The 26,252-nt window shown below is 51.9% G+C and overlaps 1 protein-coding gene across 1 annotated transcript; it reads right to left on the bottom strand.

The window, feature by feature from the left end:
- Ndrg1 (N-myc downstream regulated 1) lies at window positions 1–26,249 on the bottom strand. Its single transcript, XM_090339438.1, has 15 exons — window positions 26,177–26,249; window positions 25,516–25,551; window positions 15,210–15,315; window positions 13,556–13,676; window positions 10,625–10,687; window positions 9,807–9,867; window positions 8,146–8,232; window positions 7,460–7,516; window positions 6,405–6,508; window positions 5,338–5,394; window positions 4,664–4,715; window positions 3,689–3,736; window positions 3,405–3,440; window positions 2,796–2,847; window positions 1–1,201 (listed from the first exon to the last, which is right to left on the bottom strand). The coding sequence occupies exons 1-15, from the start codon at window positions 26,237–26,239 to the stop codon at window positions 990–992; spliced, it is 1,155 nt and encodes a 384-aa protein (XP_090195564.1). The 5' UTR covers window positions 26,240–26,249; the 3' UTR covers window positions 1–989.
- Window positions 26,250–26,252: the final 3 nt, after the last annotated feature.

Genomic DNA, 26,252 nt, shown 5'->3' on the forward strand with positions numbered 1-26,252 from the left:
CCACCATGAAAACCCTAGACGAAGAGGTGGCTAGGTCTGAGATGTGCAGTCGTCAATCACACATGATTGCTGGCAACAGGCTGGGACCTATAATCAGACTTGGAATCCAGGACAGTCACGGGGAGACCCTCCCTGCAGCCATCACCGCCATACCCTCCCCTGTGAGGAGACTTCTCCCAGCCAAGGGATATGAGCGACAGGAGTGACAAATTCTCCTCCATTCTAAAAAATGCTACTACAGATCTAACCAGTCTTCCTCCTTCACAAAGGTGAGGGGCTGGGACAGCAACAGCATTAAACCGCCACACGTTTTCTGCCTCTACAAATTCAGAAGCATTTGCTGTCTGCTTTCATTGTACATTAAAAAAAAAAAAAAGATGTCAGAATAAGAGACTAGAAAACGAGCTTGTGTGCTTCAGCACACAGCGTGCCAACTTTAAAGGACTGATTTCTTCAAGTCAACCATGTGAACTTGTTTTTCCAAATGCTTTTAAGCCTCCGCCTAAATTCCACCTTGTTTCTTTCCCCTTTCCTGTTTTGCCTACTTAAAAAAAAAGCTACCCACACTTTGCTGCTCCCCCTCCCCAAATCAGGATCAGGTTTTATTCCAGGAAAGACTCCCGCTGTCTTTGGTTGGAGAGGAAACAGGAAATAGGCGGCTGGCCACATGCCAGTGCACCAGGATGCTGTGGGCAACCTGGACTGGAAGCAGAAATGTTTCCTGGCTTGAGCAGTTTCTGAGGGAGGGCGAGACAGGGGCCACAGGCCCCTTATTAATGGACCCAGGGCGGTGAGCTGTCTCTTGCCTTTGGTACACCACTCCGCTGCCCTCCCACAAGAAGGGGAGCTAGACAGATCCCGTCTGTCATGGCCAGATCTCACTTTTACAAAATAAGCTTTGGATTAATATCGCATTAGCATGGGGTGGTGGGCAGGGGGAGGAGGGCTGCTACCGAGATCAGAGTCCAGAGCAGCGGGGCACAGGCTGTCTAGCAGGACACCTCCATGGACTTGGGTCCAGCGCTGTTTCCGGTGGTTCCGGAGTTGGGGGTGATGTCAAGGTGGGCTCCCTCGCTGGTGTGGGAGCGGCTGCGGGGACCCTCGCTGGTGTGGGAGCGGCTGCGGGGACCCTCCAGGGAAGTGACACTGGAGCCCGAGGCTGTGCGGGACCGCAGGAGGCGGGTCATGCTGGCTGAGGGCACTGGGGAAAGCAAGGACAGCCTGGTCAGGGCATCAGAGACCGTGAGAGGGGCCAAGCACCCACCCACAACCATGTCGCCTTCCTGTGGGCCAGCACTGGCCCGGCCTATCTTCCTCCTGCAGCCATTCAGCCTCAGGGCTTCCGGTGTCCCTGTGTCCACCCACAGAGGGGACAGCAAGGCCCACACAGGGGAAACATTTGTGGCAAATCACACAGCCGGCAGCCTGAACCCCAATCTAGATGTGAACACCAATTCTACCAGTTGCTCAACAACTATGTGATCATGGGGCCTGACGTGGCCCAATGGAGCCACCACCCTAGACTGTCCAAAGCTGCAGGCACCCAAGCCACTGCAGGTCTCCACCAGCACGGCAGCTGTCCCTCTTCCCCCAGCGCGGGCAACGGCAATGGCAGCGCACTCTGAGACTGTCCCCAAGCCTAAGGAGGCCCACACTGCTACTGCAGCTGACACACGAAATGCCAAGCAACGCTCACCCTCCCCAGTCCTGGGCCTCAGAGTCCCCGCCCCCAATTCCTGTCCACCTGGAGCCCCAGCCAGTGACCTCGCTTCAGAGCAGGGTCTTTGCAGAGATAAGTAGGTCATCCTGGATTAGGGAGAGCCTAATCCAGGGGCTGGTGTCCTTCATAAGAACAGAAAGCAGGGGACAGATGCAGGGGAAGGCCGGGCACAGGGGCCCAGTGCTACCTTTACTGTTACCATCCCAACCCAGGGATACGTTTCTGTCATTGAAACCACCTGGCCCCACTGGGACTCATCGGAGCAGCCCATTAGGACATGAACCCCGAGGGGCTGCTTTGGTCACTCCATGGACACAGTGACAACGGACATCGCAGTAGACTGTGCAGTTCCTCCTGCTGTGCTGGGATCCCCTCCCTAAAGGCTGGCTGCTAACCTAGGAAGGCCCACGGCTGTCACACTTGCTTCTGGGGCTCAGGTTTTCCTGGGCCTCCATCACTTGTCCTCACCCTGGGGGGTCTCGCTGACCTCTCTGGGCCACCAGCTACAGGATGAGGGGGTGACTTCACTCTCCTGGGGAATTCTCAGCCCGCAGCTCTTGCTGCTATCCCCCTAAGTCCTGGCTAGGGGACTAACTGGGGAGAGGAGCTGATCTGCAGTCAATGCACAGAGCACCCCACGGAAGCAGATACTGAATGCCCAGCATCTCCGGGGTGAAGGAGCTTGAGGCCTGCCCTTCCAGGCTGCCCAGCGGCCCCCTGCAGCTCCTACCTCTGCCCACCACTTCACATGGGGGTGGAGCTCTGATCAAAGCCCTACAGCCACGTGCGGCACCATGCCGTTTTCATTAACAACCCATCAACTGCATAGACAGGGTGATGGTCCCAGGAGTACACTGCTTCGTCACACCCCACCGGGGGAGACTGTGCATAAGTACCCCAGCCAATGCTGGCACAATGGTGGCTACTAACACATTTCTCCAACAAGGACTGTACAACGGTCATGCCTGCTGGCCCAATATTGAAATAGCTAACATGGAGTGATGGAATGGAGACTTCTCCTTCCCAGCCAGGCTGTGGCACTTGTCTCACACTGGATGCAGAACACCATACTTACTGTATCCCATGCCCTGGACGAAGTACTTGAAGGCTTCTGCAAGCTTGGCTGGCTGCAAGAGAGGAGAGAGGACATGGTCACGGGCTGAGAGCCACATAGCCACACACCACAGCCTGTGGTCACCTTCATACAAGATCCTGGCACCAGATGGAGGCTACCACGTAGCTGAGAGACAAACACAAAAGCCAAGGGGCAACTATGGATGAACTGTCTCTGTCTCTCATACATGCACACGTGCACAAACACATGTACATGTGTGCACACACAATTTGCTCTCATACCTCCCCCTCTCCTCATATATATAATTTGGGGGGACCAAGGGGCCGGGGTGCTCTCCCTGAGCTCTTCAGCTCAAGGCTACCACCCTACCCCTGAGCCACAGCCCCACCTCCCCTTTCCTAGTGATGAATTGGAGATAAGAGTGTCAGGTTCTTTAGTGGTTGGAGAACTGTAACCTCAGATCTCAGCCTCCTGAGTAGCTAGGATGAGTGGCGTGAGCCACCACACCCGGCTCACATTTTGTTTATAAATAAACAGTATCTGGTCTTCTATTGTTGGGTGCCACAGAGACGCAGGATTCCAGCAGGGCAGAGCCAGGCTGGCACTCACCTGGGAGATCTGTGGAAGGCCGCCACAGTCCGCCATCTGCAGGGAGAGAAGGTGGTCAGAGCCAGACATGGCTGCCCTGGTGATCTCGCTATGGAACTCACGGTGGCCTGCGCCTCTCCATCCTCCTGCCTCCATCCTCCTTCCCCCCCCCCGCCCCCCGAGTGCTGGGATTGTAGGCATGGCTGCCATGCCCAGCTTTCAGCCTCATCTCCATGAGTTCTCCAGCCCAGGGAGATTTGCCCCACATGGGGCACTTGCCCAGAAAGCAGAGCCAGGGCCTGTACCTTAAGCAGAGTGGTCTTTGTGGGGTCCAGCTTCGAGTTGCACTCCACCTGGACAGACAGAGGAGCATGGTAGGTATCCAGAGCCAGGGTCAAGATCCTTGCACTGCTCCCACCATGGGAACCCCTAGCCCTCCTGTGACCAGCCGTGCGGCTCTCTCTAGACAAGTTACTTAACTTCTGCAAGCCTTGATTGATTTTGTTTTTTGAAGGACTCGTCAGAAGGGCTAGGGGGAATGTAGAAGGTCCACCAGAGAACTGCCAAATGGAGGGCTGCCAGAGCCCCCCCGCTCCTCCCCCCGCATGCTGAATGCCCCCATTTCTAGCAACTCTTCTATTAAGTCACATCCACGCAGCTGGCTGCGGTGCGCTCCTACAAGGGTTTCGTGGAGGAAGCAGGATGCTCATGTGTCATCTCTTCAAAATACATAAGGGAGGGAAGGCCACCTTGGGTCATTCACCTCCTGTGGCCTGGACATGTTATCTCCACTGATGCATCCCAGTCATTTCACACAAGGACAGCATGGCTCACTAAAACACCAGTCTTTCAGTCATCTTCATTTTTGTGTGCTGGTCCTCAGGGCCTGGGTGCTGTCCCTGAGCTTTTGTGGTCAAGGCTAGCGCTCTTCCTCTGCTCTATTCTTAGCTTTTTGGTGGCCCACTGGGGATAAGAGTCTCATAAACTTCCCTGACCAGACTGACTTCGAATTCAGATCTTCAGAGCTCAGTCACCAGGGTAGTTAGGATTGCGGGCGTGAGCCACCAGAGCCTGGTTGATGGATGGATGGATTGATTAATCTACAGAACTATCTGTAAACTCTGCTCTGCAGCCCACAGAGATGAGCAGGGCTGGTCTCTGCCCGAAGGCCCCCCTACAAGATGGTGCCAGAGGGGGGGTGGGTGCAGAGGCATCACACAAGGCCAAGCTACCATAATTGGCTACTGAACCACAACCAGAGCCCGTGGGTCTCTACATACCACAGCATCCACCGCAGGAGAATTGTCCCCAACCACCAGCAGGGAAGGACACCTGGACAGACAGAACAAGGACTCAGCACAGGGCTCAGTGACAGGGCCTGCCAGGTCATGTTAGGGCTCTAAGGAGGAAGCCTGTTTGCCTTTTTTATCATTCTCCCTCTAACTTCGGATTGGCTCTTAAGCTAAAACAATAAGTTAGTCATTTCCACTATAGTATAAAGTTCGGCTAGACAATTCTATGTCCTGGTGTTTACTTGTTAAAATGTCTAGTCCTCAGGGAAGGAGAGTGGGGGGTTTTGTCTGTAATCAAGATGGAGACAAAGTCTAGCAGGAGTGGCAAAGGAAAGACATTGCCCAGTTCACAAGTGGCAGACAACAGTGCCTCACAGAGCCTTGGAAAGATGGCAGGACCCTTGGTCAGTTGTCACACCTTCCTCTCGGGGTGGGTCCTGTGCCACAGGTTCTAGGCTTTGGAAAGTCAAGCCCAGCACACACCTAGGCATGATGGGGACTCCATCCAAGTGGGGAGGGGGCACTGTCTCCTCTGACACGGAGGCTCTGGCTTGGGGCAGGGGCTCAGACAGAGAGGGGCTCTCTCACCCCTGGGGCAGGGCTGCCACTGGGGCATGCAGGAGGGCAGGAACCCTGACACCATAGGCACTGAAGCTACTCACTGCAGGGTGACGGTGTGGGTTCCTGGCATGGGCCGCTCGATCTCCAGGTCCCGCCGGCTAAGGCAACACAGATACCATGAGCAGGGCAGAGCACGCTGGGAAGTCCCGTCCCCGGGTGCCAGGGCAGGCGTGGAGTCCCACTCCCTGCCCATCCGGAAAACCAACCTCCAACCTGCTCTGAGTGAGCTCGCGTGGCTTTCTTGACCCCCAGCCTCTCGGTGTCCACAGAATGGTTAAGGGTACAGCAGGACTCTTACGTTTTCCACAGAGCCCACTTTATTTTGTCCCAAATGTGTTAATACCACAGTTGTTTTTATGCAGAAGTGCAAATCATGTCATCACTACAGGGACAGATATCACCCCTGACCTCCTGGCCTCCACTCTCACCCTTGACCTCCTGGCCTCCACTCTCACCCCTGACCTCCTGGCCTCCACTCTCACCCCTGACCTCCTGGCCTCCACTCTCACCCCTGACCTCCTGACCTCTACTCTCACCCCTGACCTCCTGGCCTCTTCTGTCCCCCTGGCCTCCACTCTGTTTATATTTTTTTCTAGGCAGGAGCTCTACCTGGATCTCCAGCCCTTTTGGCTCTGCTGTGTCTGAGATAGAGCCACACTTTTGGCCTCAGCTGGCTGAACCCTGATCCTCTCGCCATGCTTCCCACTGCAGCTGGGATTACAGGGGGACTGACCCGGCACGGGGCTTCTTCTGCTCAGGTCTCATGGACCGTTGGCCAGGGCTGGCCTGCGTCCTCCGGCTCTGCCTTCCTCACAGCTAGGAGGACTGCAGTCCTTTGTCTGTACCTTAAGCCCAGCTCCACCCTCAGGGCCCGCAGGCCTCTGTGTAAGATATGGACGCGAACCTCCCACCTTGGTTTCCAGGCCAGCCGCCTCTACCGTGGGAGTGTGAGGGCCCACGCCCGAGCCCTCTGCCTGTCCATGAGCCAGGCCAGTAGGATTCAAAGCGTGCTCTGCACTGCCTAGCGGTGTACTAACCCTTCCCCACTCGGCCTCTGCCCTCCCCCCTCCATCCCAGGCCTGCAGAGCCGGCCGGGCTCCGCCCTCACCTGTTGTAGGCGCTGATGAACAGGTGCAGGTTGCCAGGGTTCATGTCGTTGACGATGTGCTGGCGGTAGGTGTGCACCACCTCCACGTTGCTGTGCAGCTCCTCCTGCAGGGACAGCGCGGGGGGCGGCGTGGATGAGCACTGCTCCCCAGCCCTCGGGAGACTGAGGGGGCCTGGAAGGCTGGGGTGGGGTGGGGATGTCTCTGTGTGGACACAGAGCCCAGCACTGACCCCAAGCCCGAGCTCAGCTCTCCCCTGCGGCCCCTTCACCTCTGTGAGCCTCAGTTTATCAACAGGCCACAGAGCGGCCCAGCAGGCGCCGGGAGCCTCTGCCTGTGAGGTCCTGGAGCCCAGCTCCTGGCTGACCTTGGACTTCATCAGAAGCTCTGTCAAAGGGCCATGGACAGGGAACAGGAGACAAGCAGTGTGGTCCACCACCCAACGGACGGCACCCAGGGAAAGAACGGGTGACAGCCAGCAAGGTAGGCGGACCTCGAAATGATCCCAGGGAGAGGCAGAGCCCCCAGCCTACGGGAGGGTGACCTAGGGATCCCACCTGCAAAGCAGCCTCCAGACGCAGAAGGCAGAGCGGAAGGCGCTTGGCAAGGAGTGGGGGAGATTACCACGGGGGGAGGAAAACTCTGAAGGAGGGAGACGAAGATCCTTGCTCTGACTTCAGTGATGGTGTTTACAGGTGTGTCAACATACATGCAGTCCGTGTACCGTGTCATGTAACATGTGGTGTGTGTATGCAAATACAGCACTCATAAATGGAACACGTGATGTAATATGTGTGTGTAAATAGAGCATGTCATAAACACACGCATGATGTAGTATATAATGTGTGTATGTGTGTATGTATGGCACATGGAGGAAATGTACTTCGAGGAAGATGTTTCAGAGAGACCTGTGCTTAGCCTTGGAGAGAGAGAACAAGTGGCTTGCAGACCACACAGTCCCTTGATGGTGTCCTGTCTGTCGCCACGACCCACTGCTGGGGGCCCCTGTGATTGTGCACACAGCAGGAAGAGCAGGGCACTGGGCTGCACTGCTCACCTTCCCAAAGAGATGGGACACCACCATGTCGGGCAGGGCCTGTGTCCACCCGGAGATCTGCGGGAGGAGAACGATGGGTTAGAAAACAGGATGCATGGCAGTGACAGTGAAAGCCACGTCCCTGGGGACAGAGTGGGGTTGGAGGCCCCCTGTGCCCTGCAGGACACCCCACATGACTCTCTCTGCCCTGCTATGATTAACTGACTCCAGAGGCTCCTGAACTGGGCCTGATCTGATAGGTGATGGACCCTTCAAGTAGAAGAACCGAGCAGGAGGACTTTAGGTCATTGGGGGCTGGCTCTGAAGGACATCACAAGACGCCTTCCTTCCTTTTCATGGTTCTGCTTCCTGCCCATGAGGTTCTTAAGGGGCTCCTGTCCCTTCCACTGCAAGCTTCTTTCACAGACAGTCAGCCATTTGAAAAAAGCCCCACACCTGGTAGGTACCCGGCAACACACAGGAATCTGACAGCTGCTTATGGAGCTGGCTCAAGGGAAAGGCAGTTCCCAGAGGCCCCGGATGGAGACAGCAGAGACCTCTAAACCTTCTCGGTGACAAGTCGTGGCAGCCATGTGGGCTGGCATAAACCAAGCAGAGGGAGGCTGCTCTTGGCTGGGAGAAGAGTGGGGCTCCATGGCTGTGCCAGACGGTACCCTTCCTGCCTTCTCCCATCCCCCCAGCCTCACCTTGGAAGCCGCCCAGTCCATCCAGCCTTCTGCACACGGATTCACGTTGATGAGCACGAGGCCTTCCACCATCTCGGGGTGGTTCAGCTGTGGGGGGACAGATGAGGTGAGATACACAGCTAGGCAGTCAGAAATCCTAGGAACTCCAAAAGCAGGCTTGGGGGAAGCATCCAGAAAACGGTCAGGGTAGAAGCACCAATAGCCCCCACGCCCAACACTGCCACTTCACACCGAGATTCCAGCCCTGCCATCACTGCATTAAGGTTGTGGGGAGAGGAAGGTGCTGGGGAACCAGGAGGTGCATGCGCTCCACAGGCCTGGCGGGTGGGTTGAGATCCTTTCCCCTGCCAAGCTGATTCAGTGCAACATCCCAGCTGCCATCCAAGCCAGCCTGAGGCTGGCATCTTTGCAAGTCCATGGCTCTCAGGAAAGACATCCGTGCCGGTGGTGCGGCTAAGACCAGTGGTTCATACGACCAAGACAACAGGGCTGAACAGTGTGGACTCATCCAGCACCTCTAAGCGCCAGCCGGGCACAGCACTGAGCCCTCATTCGAGGGCCACTCATGGATTGAAAACAACGGGGGGGGGGGCAATGTACTAAGGACATGGTGACACCAGCTTCAGGACACCATCATGACAGTGACAACTGTCATGAACACACATGTCACAGGCTAGCTTAAAAATTCAGGTGCACCCAACTGCAAATACATAGGACCATCACAAAGCAGTGAGGGGACCCTGCTCACGGCTCAGGACCTGGGACAAAGGACATCCCAGCAGCGTCAATACAGAGGCGGAGACCAAAGCTGTCATGGGTATAACTGAGATCTCTCTCTCTCTCTCTCTCTCTCTCTCTCTCTCTCTCTCTCTCTCTCTCACACACACACACACACACACACACACACACACACACACACACACACACACACACACACACACAAACACCCCTCACCAGTGGGCACATGCTACGGGCGTCTGGCAACCCTTCCCTTTAGAAATGGAAATATAACTCCTTTATTTTCTTATTTTGGGCTTAATGTCTTCCTTAACTCTTGAATCCAGTTTATTTAAGACATAATTTTGGGGCAAGTCCTGGGGTTTGAACTCAGGGCTTCACACCGTCCTCTCTACTACTTGAACCATGTCTCTAACTCTTGGTTGCTCTGCTTATTTCTGACACAGGGTCTGGCTTTTCACTTGACCTGGCCTGACCTGCGATCCTTCTATTTACGTTTCCCACCTTTGCCAGGATGTCTGGCATAGGCCATCACATCCAGCTTTTTCTCTTGCAGTAGGGTCTCATGGAACTTACTGTCCAATTCTCCTGAATAAGTAGGATTATAGACACCAGCCAACAATGCCCAGCTAAATGTTTACAATTCCTCTTTAAAACAAAGCCAGGTGCCATTGGGCTCACACCTGTAATCCTAGCGACTCGGGAGGCTGAGATCTGAGGATTGTGGATTAAGGCCAGTCCAGTTATAAAAGTCCCTGTGAGACTCTTATCCCCAATAAACTACTCAAAAACCATAAATGGTGCTGTGGCTCAAGTGGTAGAGCACTAGCCTTGAACACAAAGAGGCTCAGGGACAGTGCCCGGGCCCTGAGTTCAAGACCCACAACAGACAAAAGCAAAACCAAATAAAACAAAACACTCACAGCAAATCGAGTCAGGATGTAGGCGCCTGCCCCTGTGCCCATGCCGATAACACTCTTCAGCCTGGGAGAGGAGGTGAGATGTAATGGAGCCTCTCCGCCCCACGACGCCTCTGCTCATGACCCCCGTTCTAGCTCCTAAGGAACCCTGTCCCTTCCCTGTCGGTCCCTGTCCTCACCGAGAGCAGCGGACAAGCAGGACTGTGTGGAAGCCTGATACCATGAGGCACTCTGGAGGATGGGAATGCATCAGGCTTTACGACCCCACAGGGACCATGGGCTTCAAGAGATCCGCCCTCCCCCACCTCTTTCCTGCTTTCCCCTTTGTGGCTGTCATGGATCTGAGAAACATGTGACATTGATCAGAGGGCCCATGTAGGCATTGCCACTTCTGACTACTGTGGGTTTATTCTGGATCCTAAAACTTGGAAGCAAACAACCTGGCTGTGAACTATGAGATTCATCACCCTAGGAGAGGATCAAATGAGAAACAAAGGACCCTCAGGTCTGCATAGGTAAAATGGGGGTCTGCAGCAAAGCTAGGGCCTCAGGTTCCTATCGCTGGACATTACATGGTATAGAGAAGTACAGAAATGGAAAGGGGCAAGGACAGAATGGGAGTGGCTTCTGTTGCATGATGTGACCACTCAGGACGAGGCAGACCAGGGCGCTGATGCCGAGGAACTGTGGGTACCCAGCTCCTTCTGACCTCCTGGTGAAACTGACCCATAGTGGTCAGACCAGGCCAGGGCTAAGGAAAAGAGGGGGTGGAAATCACACTTCTGTGCCAAGCCAGGGGAAGAGGGTCCCCTTATTCTTACCCAAACTGGTGAAGGACCCCAGGGAGCATTTCAGCCAGCTGGTCCATGGAGGGGTACATGTACCTGGCAGAGACAAAGAAAGGGAGTTCACTGAGAGCCTAGATCCCAGCTAGCCAGGCCAGGGAGCTGGCCTCATGGGGAGGCCATAAAGCTCCCCCATGTACAATACACTGCCTGCCCTGCTGGACCCTCCACAGCCCCCTGGACACGGTACCCTCAGAGTTCCCGCCCACCCACAGAGAGAGCCTGCCCATGCCCAACTCCCTGCCTTTCCTCTGGTCAAGGGGCCTTATATCGGCTCCTCCCATCACCAGGTACAATGTCACCTGGAAATCACTTGGTGCTCAAGGTCAATGGACGTTAGCTAGAAAGAGCTGTGTGATGGTGTGGGACAGCAGGGACTCGTGAGTATCCACAGTCCAGCTCAGGACGGGGAGTCCAACACGCACTCATGCTGGGCGTCGGCTCTGAGGCCCTGGCACCATGTGAATGGCACAGATGTGGCCCTGCACAAGAGCCAGCCCTGAGTCCACAGGACACTCAGGTGTACACAGGACAAGCCACACAGGAAGGCAAAGGGCTGAGGGGACAGAGAAGTGGATTCGTTCCATGCAAGTGGGCAGGGAGCACTTCTTCCTGGAGGAAGGGGAGTGGGAGTCTGATGGATGCGGAGCACAGGACACATGGTCTAGAGCCTCAGGGAAGGGCTGGAAGGAGCTGGATGGAGTGAATGCTGGAGGAAAGAAGGACAACGTCAGGGGTTTCTTCTGAAATGGTCACTTTGGAACATGCTACCCCTAAGTGGGATGCTGGCAAAGCCACTTAACCACAGGGACTTCCGTTTCCTCCCAGCTCGCTAGGCTGGAGCAGAGCAGGGGTGGACTCCACTCTGGTGGAGTCCAGATGAGCAGGTTACACTGGAGGACCCAAACCTTGCTTTCCTGACTCAGTCCCAGTACAGAACAATGACTCTGGGGACCAGAAAAGACCAGTTCTGACTCCAGGAGGCAGAAAGAAATGTGGAAAAATATTCTTCACCTTGGTCTCCAGATTAAATGGACAGAGGTGCCTGGAAGAAGACCTCCCGCTGAGGAGTAAGAACTTTTGCTCCACCCAAACAGTAGGCCCAAACCAGGACTGACCTCCAGAGAGGCCTCCCTGCTTAAGCCCTGCTTAACCATTAACTGCATCCCTTGGTTAATAAGTTGGGTTTTTTTTTTTTTCACTCCAGTTCTGGCTCCATGGGGCTGAGTGTCCCTTCCCTTCTTTTCTGATAAAGGTTAATAATTAAAAATACTGCTAGGTGCCAGTAGCTCAGGTCTAGTAATCCTAGCAATTCAGTAGGCTGAGATCTCAAGGATTATAGTTCAAAGCCAACTGGGATAGAAAAGTCTGAAGACTCTATCCAAAAATAACCAGCCAAAAGCTAGGCTGGAGGTGTGGCTTAAGTGGTAGAACACCAGCTGAGCATGAATGAGAAGCTGAGTTCAAAACAAGAAACAAAAATATCTCTGGACTAATTAAAAAGGGTATCTTCCAATGCCCACTTGACCCCTTCTGAATGCCTGTAGCCCCCAGGAAGGACCCTGCACCAGGTGTTGGTGAACACCTCTGATAGATGGAGCCAGTCCAGCTACAACAATCTTAGGACTGGCTCATTCATTCATTAGTATTAGTGTATGCCCAGGACCTTCTGCATGAGGGGAAGAAGAGCAAGCCTAGCTGAGGGCCCTGTGGTAAAATTAAATGCCCCGATATCGATAAGCTCGCTGTACATTAAGGCAGTCCAATGCTGCAACTTGACGCGGACCTTTCAGTCTCACCAGGGTCAGAGCCTGGCTCCTACTCCCCACTGCGGCATCTTGACAAGGGTGTTGACCTCCTGGCCTTCATCCCTTCACCTAGAAAATGCAGCTGACAAACACCCATAGTCAACTGGCCACAAGGATTATACCAAGTGACATTTTGGCAAACCGTGGCCCATTTCCTCAAGGGCACACAACTGGACCACAATTCCCAAGATCCCTTGCAAGCAGGAAAGTATAACCAGCCATGGGAAGAGATTCTGGCCAGTGCGGTAAAATGCACACAAGAAACACCCTTCATACTTTTCCTTCTCTACTTTTTAGACCAACTTTTGACAAATTGGTCTTATCCAAAGGTTTTCCAGGTCTGTCTGTCCAGGATAACCTCTATAGCCAGGAAACCTAGGCAATTAGGAGTTAGGGATGGGTGTGGCATTCTTCAGTTTGGAGCTAGTGATGATATGGACACTTTGCATACAACAATGCCACTAACTGTACCTTTAAAATGGTTAAGGGCCGGGAGTTTGACCTAGTGGTAGAGTGCTTGCCTAGCATGCACAAAGACCCGGGTTCGATTCCTTGGTACCACATACTTAGAAAAAGCCAGAAGTGGTGCTGAGGCTCAAGTGGTAGAGCTCTAGCCTTGAGAAAGTCCAAGGACAGTGCTCAGGCCCTGAGCTTAAACCCAAGACTGGAAAAAAAAAAAAAAAAAAAAAAGAGAGAGAGATTTATGGGCCAGGAGTTTGGCCTAGTGGTTAAAGTGCTTGCCTAGCATGCACAAAGACCTGGGTTCGAATCCTTGGTACCACATACATAGAAAAAAGCCGGAAGTGGTGCTGAGGCTCAAGTAGTAGAGCTCTAGCCTTGAGAAAGTCCAAGGACAGTGCTCAGGCCCTGAGCTCAAGCCAGGACTGGCAAAAAAAAAAAATGCACAAATTAAAAAAATAAATAAATAAAATGGTTAAATGGAGAATGTTCTACATACATGCAGGTATAACCACACACAAAAAGGTCGGAACAGTAAATCTTGTATCTGACTAGGATTGAAAGTTTCAAAGCCAGCTTCAGGCTCCCATCCCCATGTTTACTCTACCCCACCTGGAGGGCACAGGTCCCCAGTTCTCACCCCACGGGGAAGGAAGGAGCCCCATCCTGCTGGCCAGGGGCATCCACGTGGCAGACAGCGAAGTGCTGGGTGATCTCCTGCATGTCCTCGGAGTTGAAGAGGGGGTTGTAGCAGGTTTTGTCTGGAGAGGAGGCAGGGAGGGCGAAAGGAGGTGAGAGAAAGTAGGTGCTGGGGGACGAAGCACGTTCTCTTTGTTCTTGTCACTGCTGCTCAAGGGAGAGGGGCTCACAAGAAGGATGCAGGTCTTCCCTGATCCCACCTACCCTTCCTCTGGTGACAAAGGTAGGAACAAGTCATGGGGCCAACGACTGAGTACAGGGTGGACGTGGCCTGTCACCTCTACTGTTCATTGCACTTGCTGCAGGGAGTCTTTCACTTTGGCTGGGGCTAGAAGGGAAGTACTCCCTGTCTGGCTCCTGTTTCCCCCAGCTCTGGCTGCCTTTGCACAGGTAAGGGTAGGTTTGATCCACAGATACTTATCCCCCGGTGTCTCTTACGTCTTTATATCTCAGGTATCAACCAGATTATATGTGACTTTTAAACATAAGAAGCAAATAAGCAATAGCCATCTACTTATGTGGACTTAAGATAAATCTGCCAATTACTGGGTGCTATGGCAATGATGGCTCAAATCTTTGTGCCTTCTGTTTCCTCCTAGACTCATAGCTGGACTACATTTCCCATGTTCCATTGTATCTAAGGAAAGTCAGGGGACCAGGTTCTGGATAACATGAAGTGACACATATTCTTATTACCCCTGGTGCTCTATGGTTCTCTCCCCCCACCACCTCCCCACTACTTATCAGATACAGAAAAGCCAAAACGAAGAGGAGAGCTACTGAGCAACAAGTTAGAGGGAACTTGGGCCCTTGAATTACATGGAACACACCCACTGGGTTTTCGTGAGTGAGCAAAAAACATATATTGTGTTAAGTTCCAGACGTCTTGAGGTCTTTCAGAATAGCATTTAATGTACTAGAACTAACATGGGCCTCTCTAAAACAGAGGACTGACACCACCATATGCAGTTCCATAAGGAACTAGAATGATGTACAAAGTATCTAGTGCAGGAAATTATATGCAATGGGTACAAATGATAGATGGTGTTGATAGGAAATAGGAGAAGGAAGGAAAACATGGTTTCCAGTGACAGATAACATGCTAGTTTCAGACTTCATCGTCTAAAAATCCAGCAAGCCTCCATCTTGAAGGCCCCAGTTCACAAGGGATGAGTGCTTTCTATTTCTTCATAGAAAGGCCCACTTCTGTTCCATGTGATTCCAACTGCAGGTCTGTCCCCCCCCCCCGCAATGGACGGGTGCTAGGCCCATCCTATTTTAGTCCCTATATAGAAAGAAGCCACGTGGCGCAGCTCTGCCTGCCATCATAGCAGTTCAGTATTTAAACAAGCCCAGCTGCCCTGTGCACAGCAGCAGGATGGGGGGATGGCCCAATATCCACCAACTGAAGAATGGTACCCAGAACAGTAGCCCACAAAAAAACACCAAAAGAAACTCCCATGTTCCCGCCATGTCCAGGCTCTCTGCCAGCACCCAGTCCCACACCCCAAATTTTTCAGCCCTTCCTGGTGGGTGTTTTCTCTCTACTTTCTCAAGGACCACCGAGGGGGAGAGCAGGGCTTGTTGGAACTTACGGTTCATGCCAATGTCATGGTATGTGAGGATAACAGGCCGGTTTCCTTTGGGTGTCCCACAAAGTGTGACATGAATGGAGCCATGTAAGGTCTCAATGTCCTGCTCCTAGGAGAGACAGCAGACATAGGCAGGGTTCGTGTCACTATATTATTGGCTTAGGACCTCCATGTGTTTCCTATACACATAGCAAGACCTATCTCAAACATATGCATGTTTATACATACACACACACACACACACACACACACACACACACAGCCCCGTCCCTATCCTGGGAAGGAAGCAGGGGCTTCTTGCTGCCACTAAAAAACAAGAAGTCTAGGGTCCCTACTGCCCCTAGGGAATTGGGGGAACAAGAACTGTTGGAAGAATCCACAAGGTGGTACAGATGCACGCACAGCTCAGGGCAGGGAAGGCTCTCTGGCAGTGCCAGGGTGTGCCCTGCACTAGTCCTCCAGAGCTGTCTGCCTTCTCACCTCAAAATATATCCCTGGAGCACAGAGCTCACCCTGTCTCCCCACCTCCTCCTCCTCCCACAGGCCGCAGCCCTTCTCCCCTGCCCATGGCTGGGGTGATCCCCCCTCCCCCTCAATAGGGGCTGCAGGTCATCTGCTTGGCCCTGAAGCCACCATGGGAACAATAATCCATTGTGAATCTACATTCTTTATTGTCTTCTATTATCCACATGGCTCCCTCTAAAAATAGGCCAAGCCAGGCAGTGTCCCCTCTGCCTGTGCACACAATGGTTCAAATCCCCACTCCCCCCTGACAGAGACTCTGAGCTTTCACTCATCTCCCAAGAGAGAGTGGTCTCAAGCTGAGGTCCTGGATTACAGCGACCACTGTGGGCAGAAAAGGACCGAGGCTACTGTAGCACTCAGGGTTGACAGGGTACCATCTCAGAGCATGGTGTTAATGGTGCATCATATCCCCCCAAGAAACAACTCCCCCCCCGCCCCCCGCCCCCAGTCCTGTATTTGTTTTCTGCTCTGCTCCTTGTCTGGCTGTGACACAAATGGGGCGGGTCTTCCTGTCATCACACCTCAGAAGGCCAGTGAGATGAACAGAATGTGAGCCTCTGGGAACACCTAAGGGGTATCTTCAGGGCTTGTGATTTTGCCCGGCCCTAACTCCCTCCTGAGCACGTGTGGATAGAAAGGACATTGGCAATGGCCACCTCTGTCTCAGAATATTGAGCGGTGAGGCTGGGGCCCCAGGTGCAGGCTGCCTCTCACTTGTGTGTGGATGCTGGGGGCTGGGGAGGGTAGGTGTGCGGAGGATTCACCAAGAACCTGGCAGACTACACGATTTGGGCTCCAGCAAAGCCTGGGAACCCCATTTCACACGTCTCCTTCAAGGCCACCGAATGGTGGTAGTAGAACCACAATTAGATCCCCCGTCATGAGGTCCTGGGTCCTTGTGCCAAGGTCTGTCTGTCCCCCGGCCCTTTTCACTCTCTTTCCTCTCCCCGCCAAGGAGTCTTCTAAGCCAGCCCACATCTGTGACCAGGAGAATTAAGGTTCACACAAACACAAACCATTGTCCTCTCCAGTCCCAAAGGAACGTCCTGTCCTATCCCTGGCAGGATGAATCAGCCAGTGTCCAGGAGGGAGCAACGTGCATCCATCTTCTCACAGAGACATGACACTAGAAACCCCGGACATCAGGCTACAGGGCTCTGACCCTCCAGCCAGATGGCAGTCCCATCTTGGGGCTCATCAGGACACACCCCGTTGTTAAGACAATAGCAGAACCACACCTCCCCACCATGCCTCTATCCCCAGTGTTACTACCAAACTCATGTCTACCACAACACAGCAACAGACCTCAGAAGACCCCGCCCTGGGGGTCTCACCAGCCAGAAGATGGGAAGGCCACAGTTATCCTTCTCTTATTGACTCTGAAGAGACTACTGCATCAAGAGGGAGAGTGAAGGTGTGGCATGGATCACAGCTGACATCTCCCAGCACCTCTGCACCCAAACTGTGATCTCTAGTGGAATGCCCATGACCCGATAGCATAAGGTCCACCACAGCACACAATGAGGAAACCAGGGCAGAGAGAGGTCAAGTAAACCAACCCAAGCTCACACAGCTGGGATGATGGTGCAGCATCTGAACCTGTCATAGACATGTAGGGTCCAAGTTCAAAGCCTGTTCTTTCAAGGTCCTGTTTTACCCCATACTCCGGGCAGGACACAAAGAAAGGAATTGGGAAGCCCTATGTTTGTAAGTGTGCACCTGGGCTCCCGGAGGATGAACAAGTGTCTGTGTGGCTGCAGGTCACTTCTCACACACCCAGGTTGTACCAATGCACAGAGCAGCTCTTCCCAGCCTACTGAACTACTCTCCCTGTGCTGCACTGGGGCATGTATGCCTGTGTGTATGGGAAAGTCAGACACAAAAAGACTATAGCTGAGGCCATTCATTCTACCAAGAGGCCCCTCCTGCCTCCCGCCACACACACATCTGTCCCCTCGTTCTCTTTATCCTACCAGCCACAAGAACTGATGTCTATTTTATAGCTGCCTCCACAACCACACTGCCAGTCACCAGAGAGAACGGCAGGCTTGGCATAGACAGAGTCTGGCTCAGAAGAGATGTTGAGAGACTGACAATGCCCCCGCCTGCAGGCCAGCAGTAAATGAGACAGGACTTGACACTGTACACACCTCACTGGGGTACAGCTGGTAACCACTGTGGGATGAGAGTCTCTGTTCCCCTCTTTTTCATGACAGAAATCCAACTATGTACCAAGCAGTAATGTGTCTGAGGAGCTTTTCCCCTTCCATGGCTCCCTTCTACCTAAAGGCAGTCAGGAAGCTCAGTTCTGCACAGCTGAGATATCAGCAGAATTCACTAGGATATCTTGGAAAGTTTAAAAGAATCAACCTTGAAAATTCCAATGAAGCAAGCCAGACCTGAAGATACATAGGTTTCATGATTTCCCTTATTTGTAACTAGAAAGTGCCTGCAAATCTAGAAGTAAACCCAATGGATAGTAAAAGAGTTAAAAAAAATACACTTGGACATGAGATATTAAGACATTCACACAGGGAGCTCAAAAGGGGATATTCTTAGGAGAGGACCTCGAAGGCTCAATAACTATGTGGATGTGATCATATAAAATGATGTTTATAAAGAGGTACTCTAAGAAATGGTATGGAAACAAGAGGTTTTAGGTTACTTTCCTTCGTGGGTGTGTGTGTGTGTGTGGTTTTTTCCCCCCACTGTTACTCGTTTTGATTGCTGTTCTTTACATCTTGTGTATAAGTTTATCTGTTTGGGGGAGGATACAAGGGAGCACAGAAATGGTGATGACACCAAGGGAGAACTAATGTACTCACTAGATACCACGTTGAACTTGGGGAGATGAGGAAGGAAAACCGGGAGAAAACGAGGGGAGAGGTAACACAGTTCTAAAAGAAATGTACTCATTGCCTCACTTATGTAACTGGAACCCCTCTGCATATCACCTTCACAACAGCAACAAAAAATTTTAAAAAATGTAAAGCTAAAACCGAACTCCAGGTATCTGCTACCCATGTAGCATGCATTGAGATGCTGAAGAACTCGTCAGAGATCTTATAAGCGTGAGAACAAAAACGGCAGAGCAGGAAGCTGGAAGGTATCTGAGGCTGGGTGATATTCACAGTCTCCCGGACCAGGTCTTCAAGGTCAGCAAGATGAGCAAACATTTTCTTGCTAGGGCACTGTGTGTGGAGGGGTAATATTCCAATGGCATATCCACCAGGAAGGGAGTCTTTGGCCAAATTACCAGGCTTCTCAGAGAATCCCAGCTGTAAACCCAGGTCAATCGCAAGCTCTGCTCTCCCAGGCTTTTCCAAGGTGAAAAGCATGGCACTGGAAATACTTTGACAAATTTCCATTGGCCTCCATATTTGGTTGCCAAAGACAACAACAGGTTCACAGAGGAACCCCAATGGTTTAAGTCAAATGCAGGGATGATCGGGAGCTCTGAAGACCTGCTGCTTCACTCCTTAACCCTCCTCCTCCTCTACAACCCCAAGCAGATGCTGGCTGCACCGACTTTGAGAAGACACTTCTTACTTAGGCTCAAAGGCAGCTGGCTGGCCAGTCTCCCCACATCCATTAAACCTGGGGCACAGGCATGGTGGGAAGAGGGGTGGGGAATTCCTGTGCTCTGCAAACCACAGGGGGAGAAAGCTGAGCAAACCAGCACTATGGAGGCAGCAAATGCCTATCAAGAAAACAAAGGCTCAGAGAGGATGCTAGGGACTTGGCCCACCTGCTCTTCTAAAATCACCGTACCTCCCTCTTCCTGGTTCTATCTCCCTCAGCTCTGGTTCTACAGTAAGGGAGAAGAGGCTCAGTCCAATTATCCTTTCCATTAAGAAAGGAGAATAGGTAGGAGGGGAAAAAAGACCAAGGAGACATGTGAGTGAAGAGACGGGAGACACATGATAGCATGTGTGGATAGCAAATCACTCCTAAGAGAGAGCATCTGGCTGTGGTGTATGTGGTATCTTAGACAGGAAGGTTCAAGGCTTCAAAGCCCAGAGGCTTCACCAGGGCTGTGCAACAGACACAAAGGGGATGTCTAGAAGATGAGGCCACCAACAAAGGTCAGGAGACCCGAGGCTCCCTCTCCTCCAACCCCATCCTCTTAGTCTTCCCTGACCCAGTCATTATATGGGAACAGGAAAAACCAGTTCACAGCTGGGCACCTGTGGCTCATGCCTGGAATCCTAGCTACTCAGAAGGATGAGATGGGAAGATCATGGTTTGAAGCCAGCCTGGGCAGAAAAGCCCAGGAGACTCTTGTCTCCAATGAAAGCTGAAAGGTAGAGCTGTGGATCAAGTGGTAGAACGAGCCACGGGTGAAGAAAAATCCAACAAGTGTCCAAGTCGTGAGGTCAAGCTCCAGAAGCAACACAGGAAAAAGAGAGGGGGGAAGAAAAACATAAACAGCAGGTCACGATCAGGGAATGGGCAGCTCTGACAGGAGGGAGGTGCTAGGCTCAGCCCCTGGGAGCCGCACTGAAGACCTCCAGTCTCCAAGGAAAAGAATGTGGAAGACAGTCTTCCTGGGGCCAGGGAGAGAAGAGCACACCATTTGCTGTCCATGAAATGGGAATGGCACACAGTGTACTGTGTGCTGGCCTAGGGCTGTGGAGGTTGTGTTCAAGACACCCTCCAACAGTGACACCACCTCATCCTACCTGGGGTTTACAGATGAGAAAGTATGGTCCCAGGAAGACAGGCAAGTGGCTAAGGAGGGGGACTAGTGGGTGACAGGGCTGGATTAGAGCCATTCTGTCTCCTGTACCCCTCCTATGAGTTTCCAGGATCAGACTCTGAGCACCCCACTGGACACAGAATGGCTGAGGTGGATTCTGTTCTGGAAGTCCACTCTTAAGAAGGCCATAGAGAGGGCAGACAATGGGTGAGGCAGCCTATGTTTACTTCCAGGGTCTCCTTTCTCACTGAGCCATGAAAGCTCCCTGCCCTCCCTCACTGGAGAGTGCTGAGTGCCAGGGGAGGCCTGGAAGGTGGGTAGGAGAGATGGAGGATGGAAACTGTGGGTGGAGGATTTTGAAGCTTCTGTCTGAGCTCTGCCCACCTCTAGTCAGGGGACCAAAAAACAAGCAGTCACTGTGCAGAAAAAAGGAAGTCAGCAAAGGTCACCACGGCTGGTTCCCTATGAGCCCATCTTCTCCCAAGGGGAGAGGAAAAGGACTCCCACCCCACCCCATACACACCCAGCTCAGCTCAGCTCAGCTCAGCTCAGCTCAGCTCAGCTCTGCTGGCTGAGGAACTCAGACCTCAAAGCTCACGGCTGCCAGACGTCCTGTCCCACTCCACCCTATCCCTGTCTCCTCCATCCAAGAGGCCCTGTGGGTAACATCAGCTCATTTCCTGGAGAGCGCTGCTGAGCACAAACACAGATTCCCATGGAAACCAAATCAAATCAAAGCCTCTGAATGACAGAGGACACAGGTGGAAGGAATTAGATACAGACAATGCAATAGGAAAGGCAATCTGGGGTACAAAAAGCCACCCAGCCTATGAGCTAGGAATGGTAAGGTGTGGACACAGCCCTGCTGTGTCTCTCCCCCATCCTCTAACCCCCGGCTGGTTTCATGGACACTGGCTCCAGAGAAGCAAACTGAGTCATCCTTGTCATCAGTCTCATTGTGCGATATCAGAAATCCTTGAAGCCCTCTATGGACCTGTGACTCCTACAGGCTGGGAAGCTGGTATGAGATGCAGAGAAAAGATAGATGGTGGTTTCAAATGAAGTCAACCATGAGAAGCAGAGGCTGGGAACAGAAGCTTGAGACTAGCCCAAGCACTAAGAAATTCCTGAGAATGTCTTAAACAATAGCTTCAAGCAGGGACACAGTTACTTCATCTCCAATGACATGGGAAGGCACAAAAAGGAAGATCACAGCTGAAGCCAGCCCAAGTATAACAGAAAATCTTCAAAAGTAAGCAAGGCCAAATCTGGGTGGAGGCATGGCTCAAGTGGAGATGCAGCAGTCATGAGCCAGAAAGCCAAGTAAGAGTATGAGGCTCTCAATTCAAGCCTCAGTGCTAGCATGTGTGTACACATGCATGCATGCATGCATGCACGCACACACACACACACACACATACACACACGCACACACCAGCTGTTAGACATTCATGATAAATGAATTCATTATTAAGTACAATGTTCCTGCATTTTTAGAAGCCCAGCTGGCCCTAGATTTACAACTGTCCTCACACTCCTTTTCAGCAAATTCTTATACATTTAGAAATGAGTATGAATCTCACATCAACCCCTGGTGAGCCTGCCCTGAGCTAGGAAGTAGATGTCCAATAGCTTTGATATTTCTCCACCTGAAGCAGGAGTTGCAGAGCAGGCCATCTCAAACACATCAGTCTCTTCTGATAGTCTTACACATCAGAATTCTAGCCAATGGAAATAAAGCTGGAAACTGGAACCCAAAATACTTCCCATCTTCCCCTTTACGGGATTTACAAACAGGTTTGCTGACCCTGATTCTAGAGACTTGTTATCACCTTCCCCCAGCCATAGGACCTGAGGCCAGCACCTCTCCCTTCCCCATCTTAATCCCTGTGCAATCCAGAATGCAGGGAACATGCAGGGTTCTAAGAGAATCCAGCCAAACCTCACACATACACATGACCAATCTCCTGCCCAGAACACCATCCAGGCACCAACAGGGGTGATGTTAGTAGGGAGGGTTAAGGTGCAGTGCCAATTCTGGGGCAGCCGGTGCCTCCTGTGAGACTGTCCCTAAGCTGGCCTGACAGCAGTGCCTCTCTACAGCACCTACGTAGCCTCTAGGCTATTATGTGTATGTGTTGACTCACTGTGGGAATTGTAAAAGGCTTGAACTCAAAGCGTGATCACTGACCCTTAGCTTTTTTTGCTCAACGCTGATCCTCTACTACTTGAGCCATACCTCCATATCTGCCTTTGTGCTGGTTACTGGAGCTAAGAATCCCATAGACCTTCTTGCCTAGGATGGCTTTGAACCATGATTCTGAGATTTCAACCTCCTAAGGAGCTAGGATTATAGGTCATTATGCTGACCTCTGCCACTCAATCCGGAAGTTTCTCTGAATGTTGCCCATTTTACCAGGGTCCTTTGTCTCCTTGGCCTGTGAAGCCCACAGATCAGTAAGTTCTGCCCCTGCTCTACTTAGACCCAGGGGCAGAACACATATACAAATATTTTACAAACTATGAGGGGAACACAGAATGGCTGGGGATGGAGTTCCGGAGTGAGGGTCTTGTCTAGATGCGAGGGTCTTGTTTGGCATCAATCCCTAATATGAAACATTTTTTAAAGGGGCTGGGAATGTAACTTAGTGGTTGAGTGCTTGCCTAGCATACATGAAGCATTGGGTTCGACAGAAAAAGAAAAAGTTAGAAATGGTACTATGGCTCAAGTGGTAGATGGTTAGCCTCGAGCAAAAGAAACTCAGGGACAGTACCCAGGCCTTGAGTTCAAGCCCTAGGACTGGAAAATAAAATAAAATAAAATAAATGACTAAAATATAACACAGAAGTTAGTCGCCTTTCCAGGGAGCAGATTAACTATGCCTCTAGGACTCAGGAATGAGAGACTTTTTCTGCCAAGGGCCTTTGGCTATTTCTAATATCACTGCATATAAATATAAACATAGACAGATGGCCTCCAACAAGTGAGGAACCGCAGGTTTGTCCTGTTGTTCCTGTAACACTCTACCTCTTGAGCCACCTCTCTACTTCCAGCTTTTTTTCTGTAATTAACTGGAGATAAAAGTCTAACAGTTTCCCCGCCCAGGCTGGCTGCAAACTAGGATCCTCAGATCTCAGCCTCCTGAGTAGCTCCAATTACAGGCATGAGTCACTAGCACCCAGCTTGAATGATTTTTGAATACTGGTATTCTCTAGTTCTGTCTAGCTGGGAATCTTTAGCCAGGATATAAAACATCTTTGACAGCCGTATCAGTTCTACTCCTAGATGCCCTGTCAAAATTGAAAGCAGAGTCTCCAATACATATCTGCGCATCTATGTTGACAGCAGCATTCATCACGAGACAAAAGGCGAAAGACCAATGGACGAGCAAGGCATGGCAGGCAGGCATGGAATGAGGCTCAGCCTTTCAAAGGAATAGAACTCTGACCCAGGCAACATGGATGAACTCAAGAACGTAACACTGAAATGGGCCTGGACAAAAGACAACTCTCTCCCCTCATAGGAAGCAGTTACCACTCTCAAAGTCATTGGTAGAAAGCATGCTGGTGGGTGCCAGCGTCTGGGGGCAGGGAGCTATTGGGGGGGGGCAGTTTCAGCTCTACATGACAGAAAGTACTTTGATGCATGGCAGTGGACAGGAAGTAATTTAGATGTGGTGGTGGTAGCTGTACCTACACACCACAGGGTGAATAAAACCAGCTGGCCAGCCCTTCTTCCAGCTCTGGTGGGCTGTGGCTGTAAGGAGACCACCCTGGTGAGTGTGTGTGGCTCTGACCCTCTCACCCCTGTGACCCCAGAGAGGAGGTATATCTGGATGCCTGCCTGTGGTCTAACTATGCATTCTCCAAGTGTGGAAAATGTTGCGGGTGGCTCAGGGGTCATGGCTACAAGGTCTGCCTATCCCTGTGCCCTACACTCTTGTAGAGGACCAGGTTAGCTTTAGAGCTCTGGTAATGCTCAAGACAACTCCACTGTGTCTGAGTTCTCCCCAAGTCAGATCCTAGACCCCACAGTCACCGTGAAGGACAGCTTGCCATGACCCAGTGTATCTGCCATCCCCACATAGCTACCATGGTGACCTGAAGATGTTTCCACCAAGCAAAAGACAGTGTACGATCGCCCCAGTTAGGGCCTGAGCAAAAGATTAAACAAGTGCATTCATTAAATCAAATCAAATTAAACAGCATGCTTCTTACAGGTGCCAGGCACAAAGCAAATGAGAAGTATCGTTCTGCTAATTTCGCACATGAAGGATAACTAGCTCCGGGAATGGGAACTAACCTGTGAGAAGGCACTGAGCTTGCAAGGACTGGCTGCCCCTTCATGCCTCTGCTTTAAGAGTGGAGGCACGGCTCACACCTCTCATTCTAGCTACTTGCATGACTGAGATCTAGAGGACTGGAGTTTAAGGTCAGTCTGGGCATACACAGGAAACCCTCACCAATAGCAGGGAGAAGACGACTCTGGAGGAGGGAACAAAGTGGTGCTCAGGGAGGGGTGGGATAAGAGATGGAGATACAGAACTAGGAAGGAGCTGGAAGCCAAATGCTTCCCTGAGAGCAAGCTCAGGGGAGCCTATCCCAGCCCACATGCTTGCCTCTCCTTTTCTGGGAGACATAAGCTCTGGGCCCACTCTGCTCCCCAGAGCTGGGGATAATGAATCCAGGTAATAGCCGCTGAGGTTCAGTCTGCTCTTTTGGGCTCTGATTCCTGGACAAGGTGCTAGACACACCCTGGCTGGCCCACCCTGCACAGGACATGCTCAGTCCTGGCCAACAAATTGGAGAAAGATGGTTTTGATATCTCAAGCGAAGCCAAAAACAGCAGGCCTAGCTGGCCCAGGGTCTCAGCCTGCCCACATCCCCCAGTCTTCCCGCCCTCGCTTCCTCCTGGCAAGCCCAGTGCTGCCCAGTTCTGCACAAGTATCTGAGAGTGGGGACCGGACCAAGCCCATTTCCTTTCTCTTCCCTGACCCCCCACATTTGAACAGAGATTGACTTCAAGTCAATGGAGACAAGACAGAAAGAGAAGAGATGGGGAAAGAAGCCACGTTCTCTACTCACCTGAACATCAAACTCCTGCAGGAGGCTCGTGATGGTCTGTAGGGACAGGAGACAAGAAAAACAATCAGTGTCCTCAGTTAAGAGAAGTCGCATCAGAGTATGTGCAGAAAGGAGGGGAGCAGCATCCAGAGGTGTCGTGCTTGCTGTTGGCATCTTTGTGGTCAAGCCTCTTCTGTGAACTGGAGATAGGAGCTCCTGCCCTGAGCCTGGGCTGGCCTAGCCCAGCCTGGGCTTATCATTCTGATGATGGATACCTTGCTGTGCCAGAACTGGGCCTTGAACTCAGGGCCTAGGTGCAGTACCTGAGCTTTTTCATGCAAGGCTAGTACTCTACCACTTGGGCCAAAGCTCTGCTTCCAGCTTGTTGAAGGATAACTGGAGATAAAAGTCTAACTGTCTATGATGGCTGCAAACTGTGAGCCTCCTATCTCATCCTCATCAGTAAGTAGGATTAGAGGCATGAGATACCTGTGCTCCCTGACGCTAGATTTTTTAATGCAAATTCATATCCCAATTTTCAGAGCTTCCTATGTATTCAAAGATGTGTGTGTGCATGTGTGGCTGCCTGCATGTGCATGTGTGCAAATAAAGTATACAAACATGAACATGCATGCTGCATACCACAGGCACACACTTGCCTGTGACAGAGCTGTCCACTCACCTCTCCTTTCTCCACCAGGGGCTTCACCTCTGCAAGGTCCACATCCTGAAGCTCTCGAGACATGTCTGCTGTCACC

Source organism: Megascapheus bottae, chromosome 9 (assembly GCF_031878675.1).
Source record: "Megascapheus bottae isolate mThoBot1 chromosome 9, mThoBot2.hap1, whole genome shotgun sequence".
NCBI classification, from domain to species: Eukaryota; Metazoa; Chordata; class Mammalia; order Rodentia; family Geomyidae; genus Megascapheus; species Megascapheus bottae.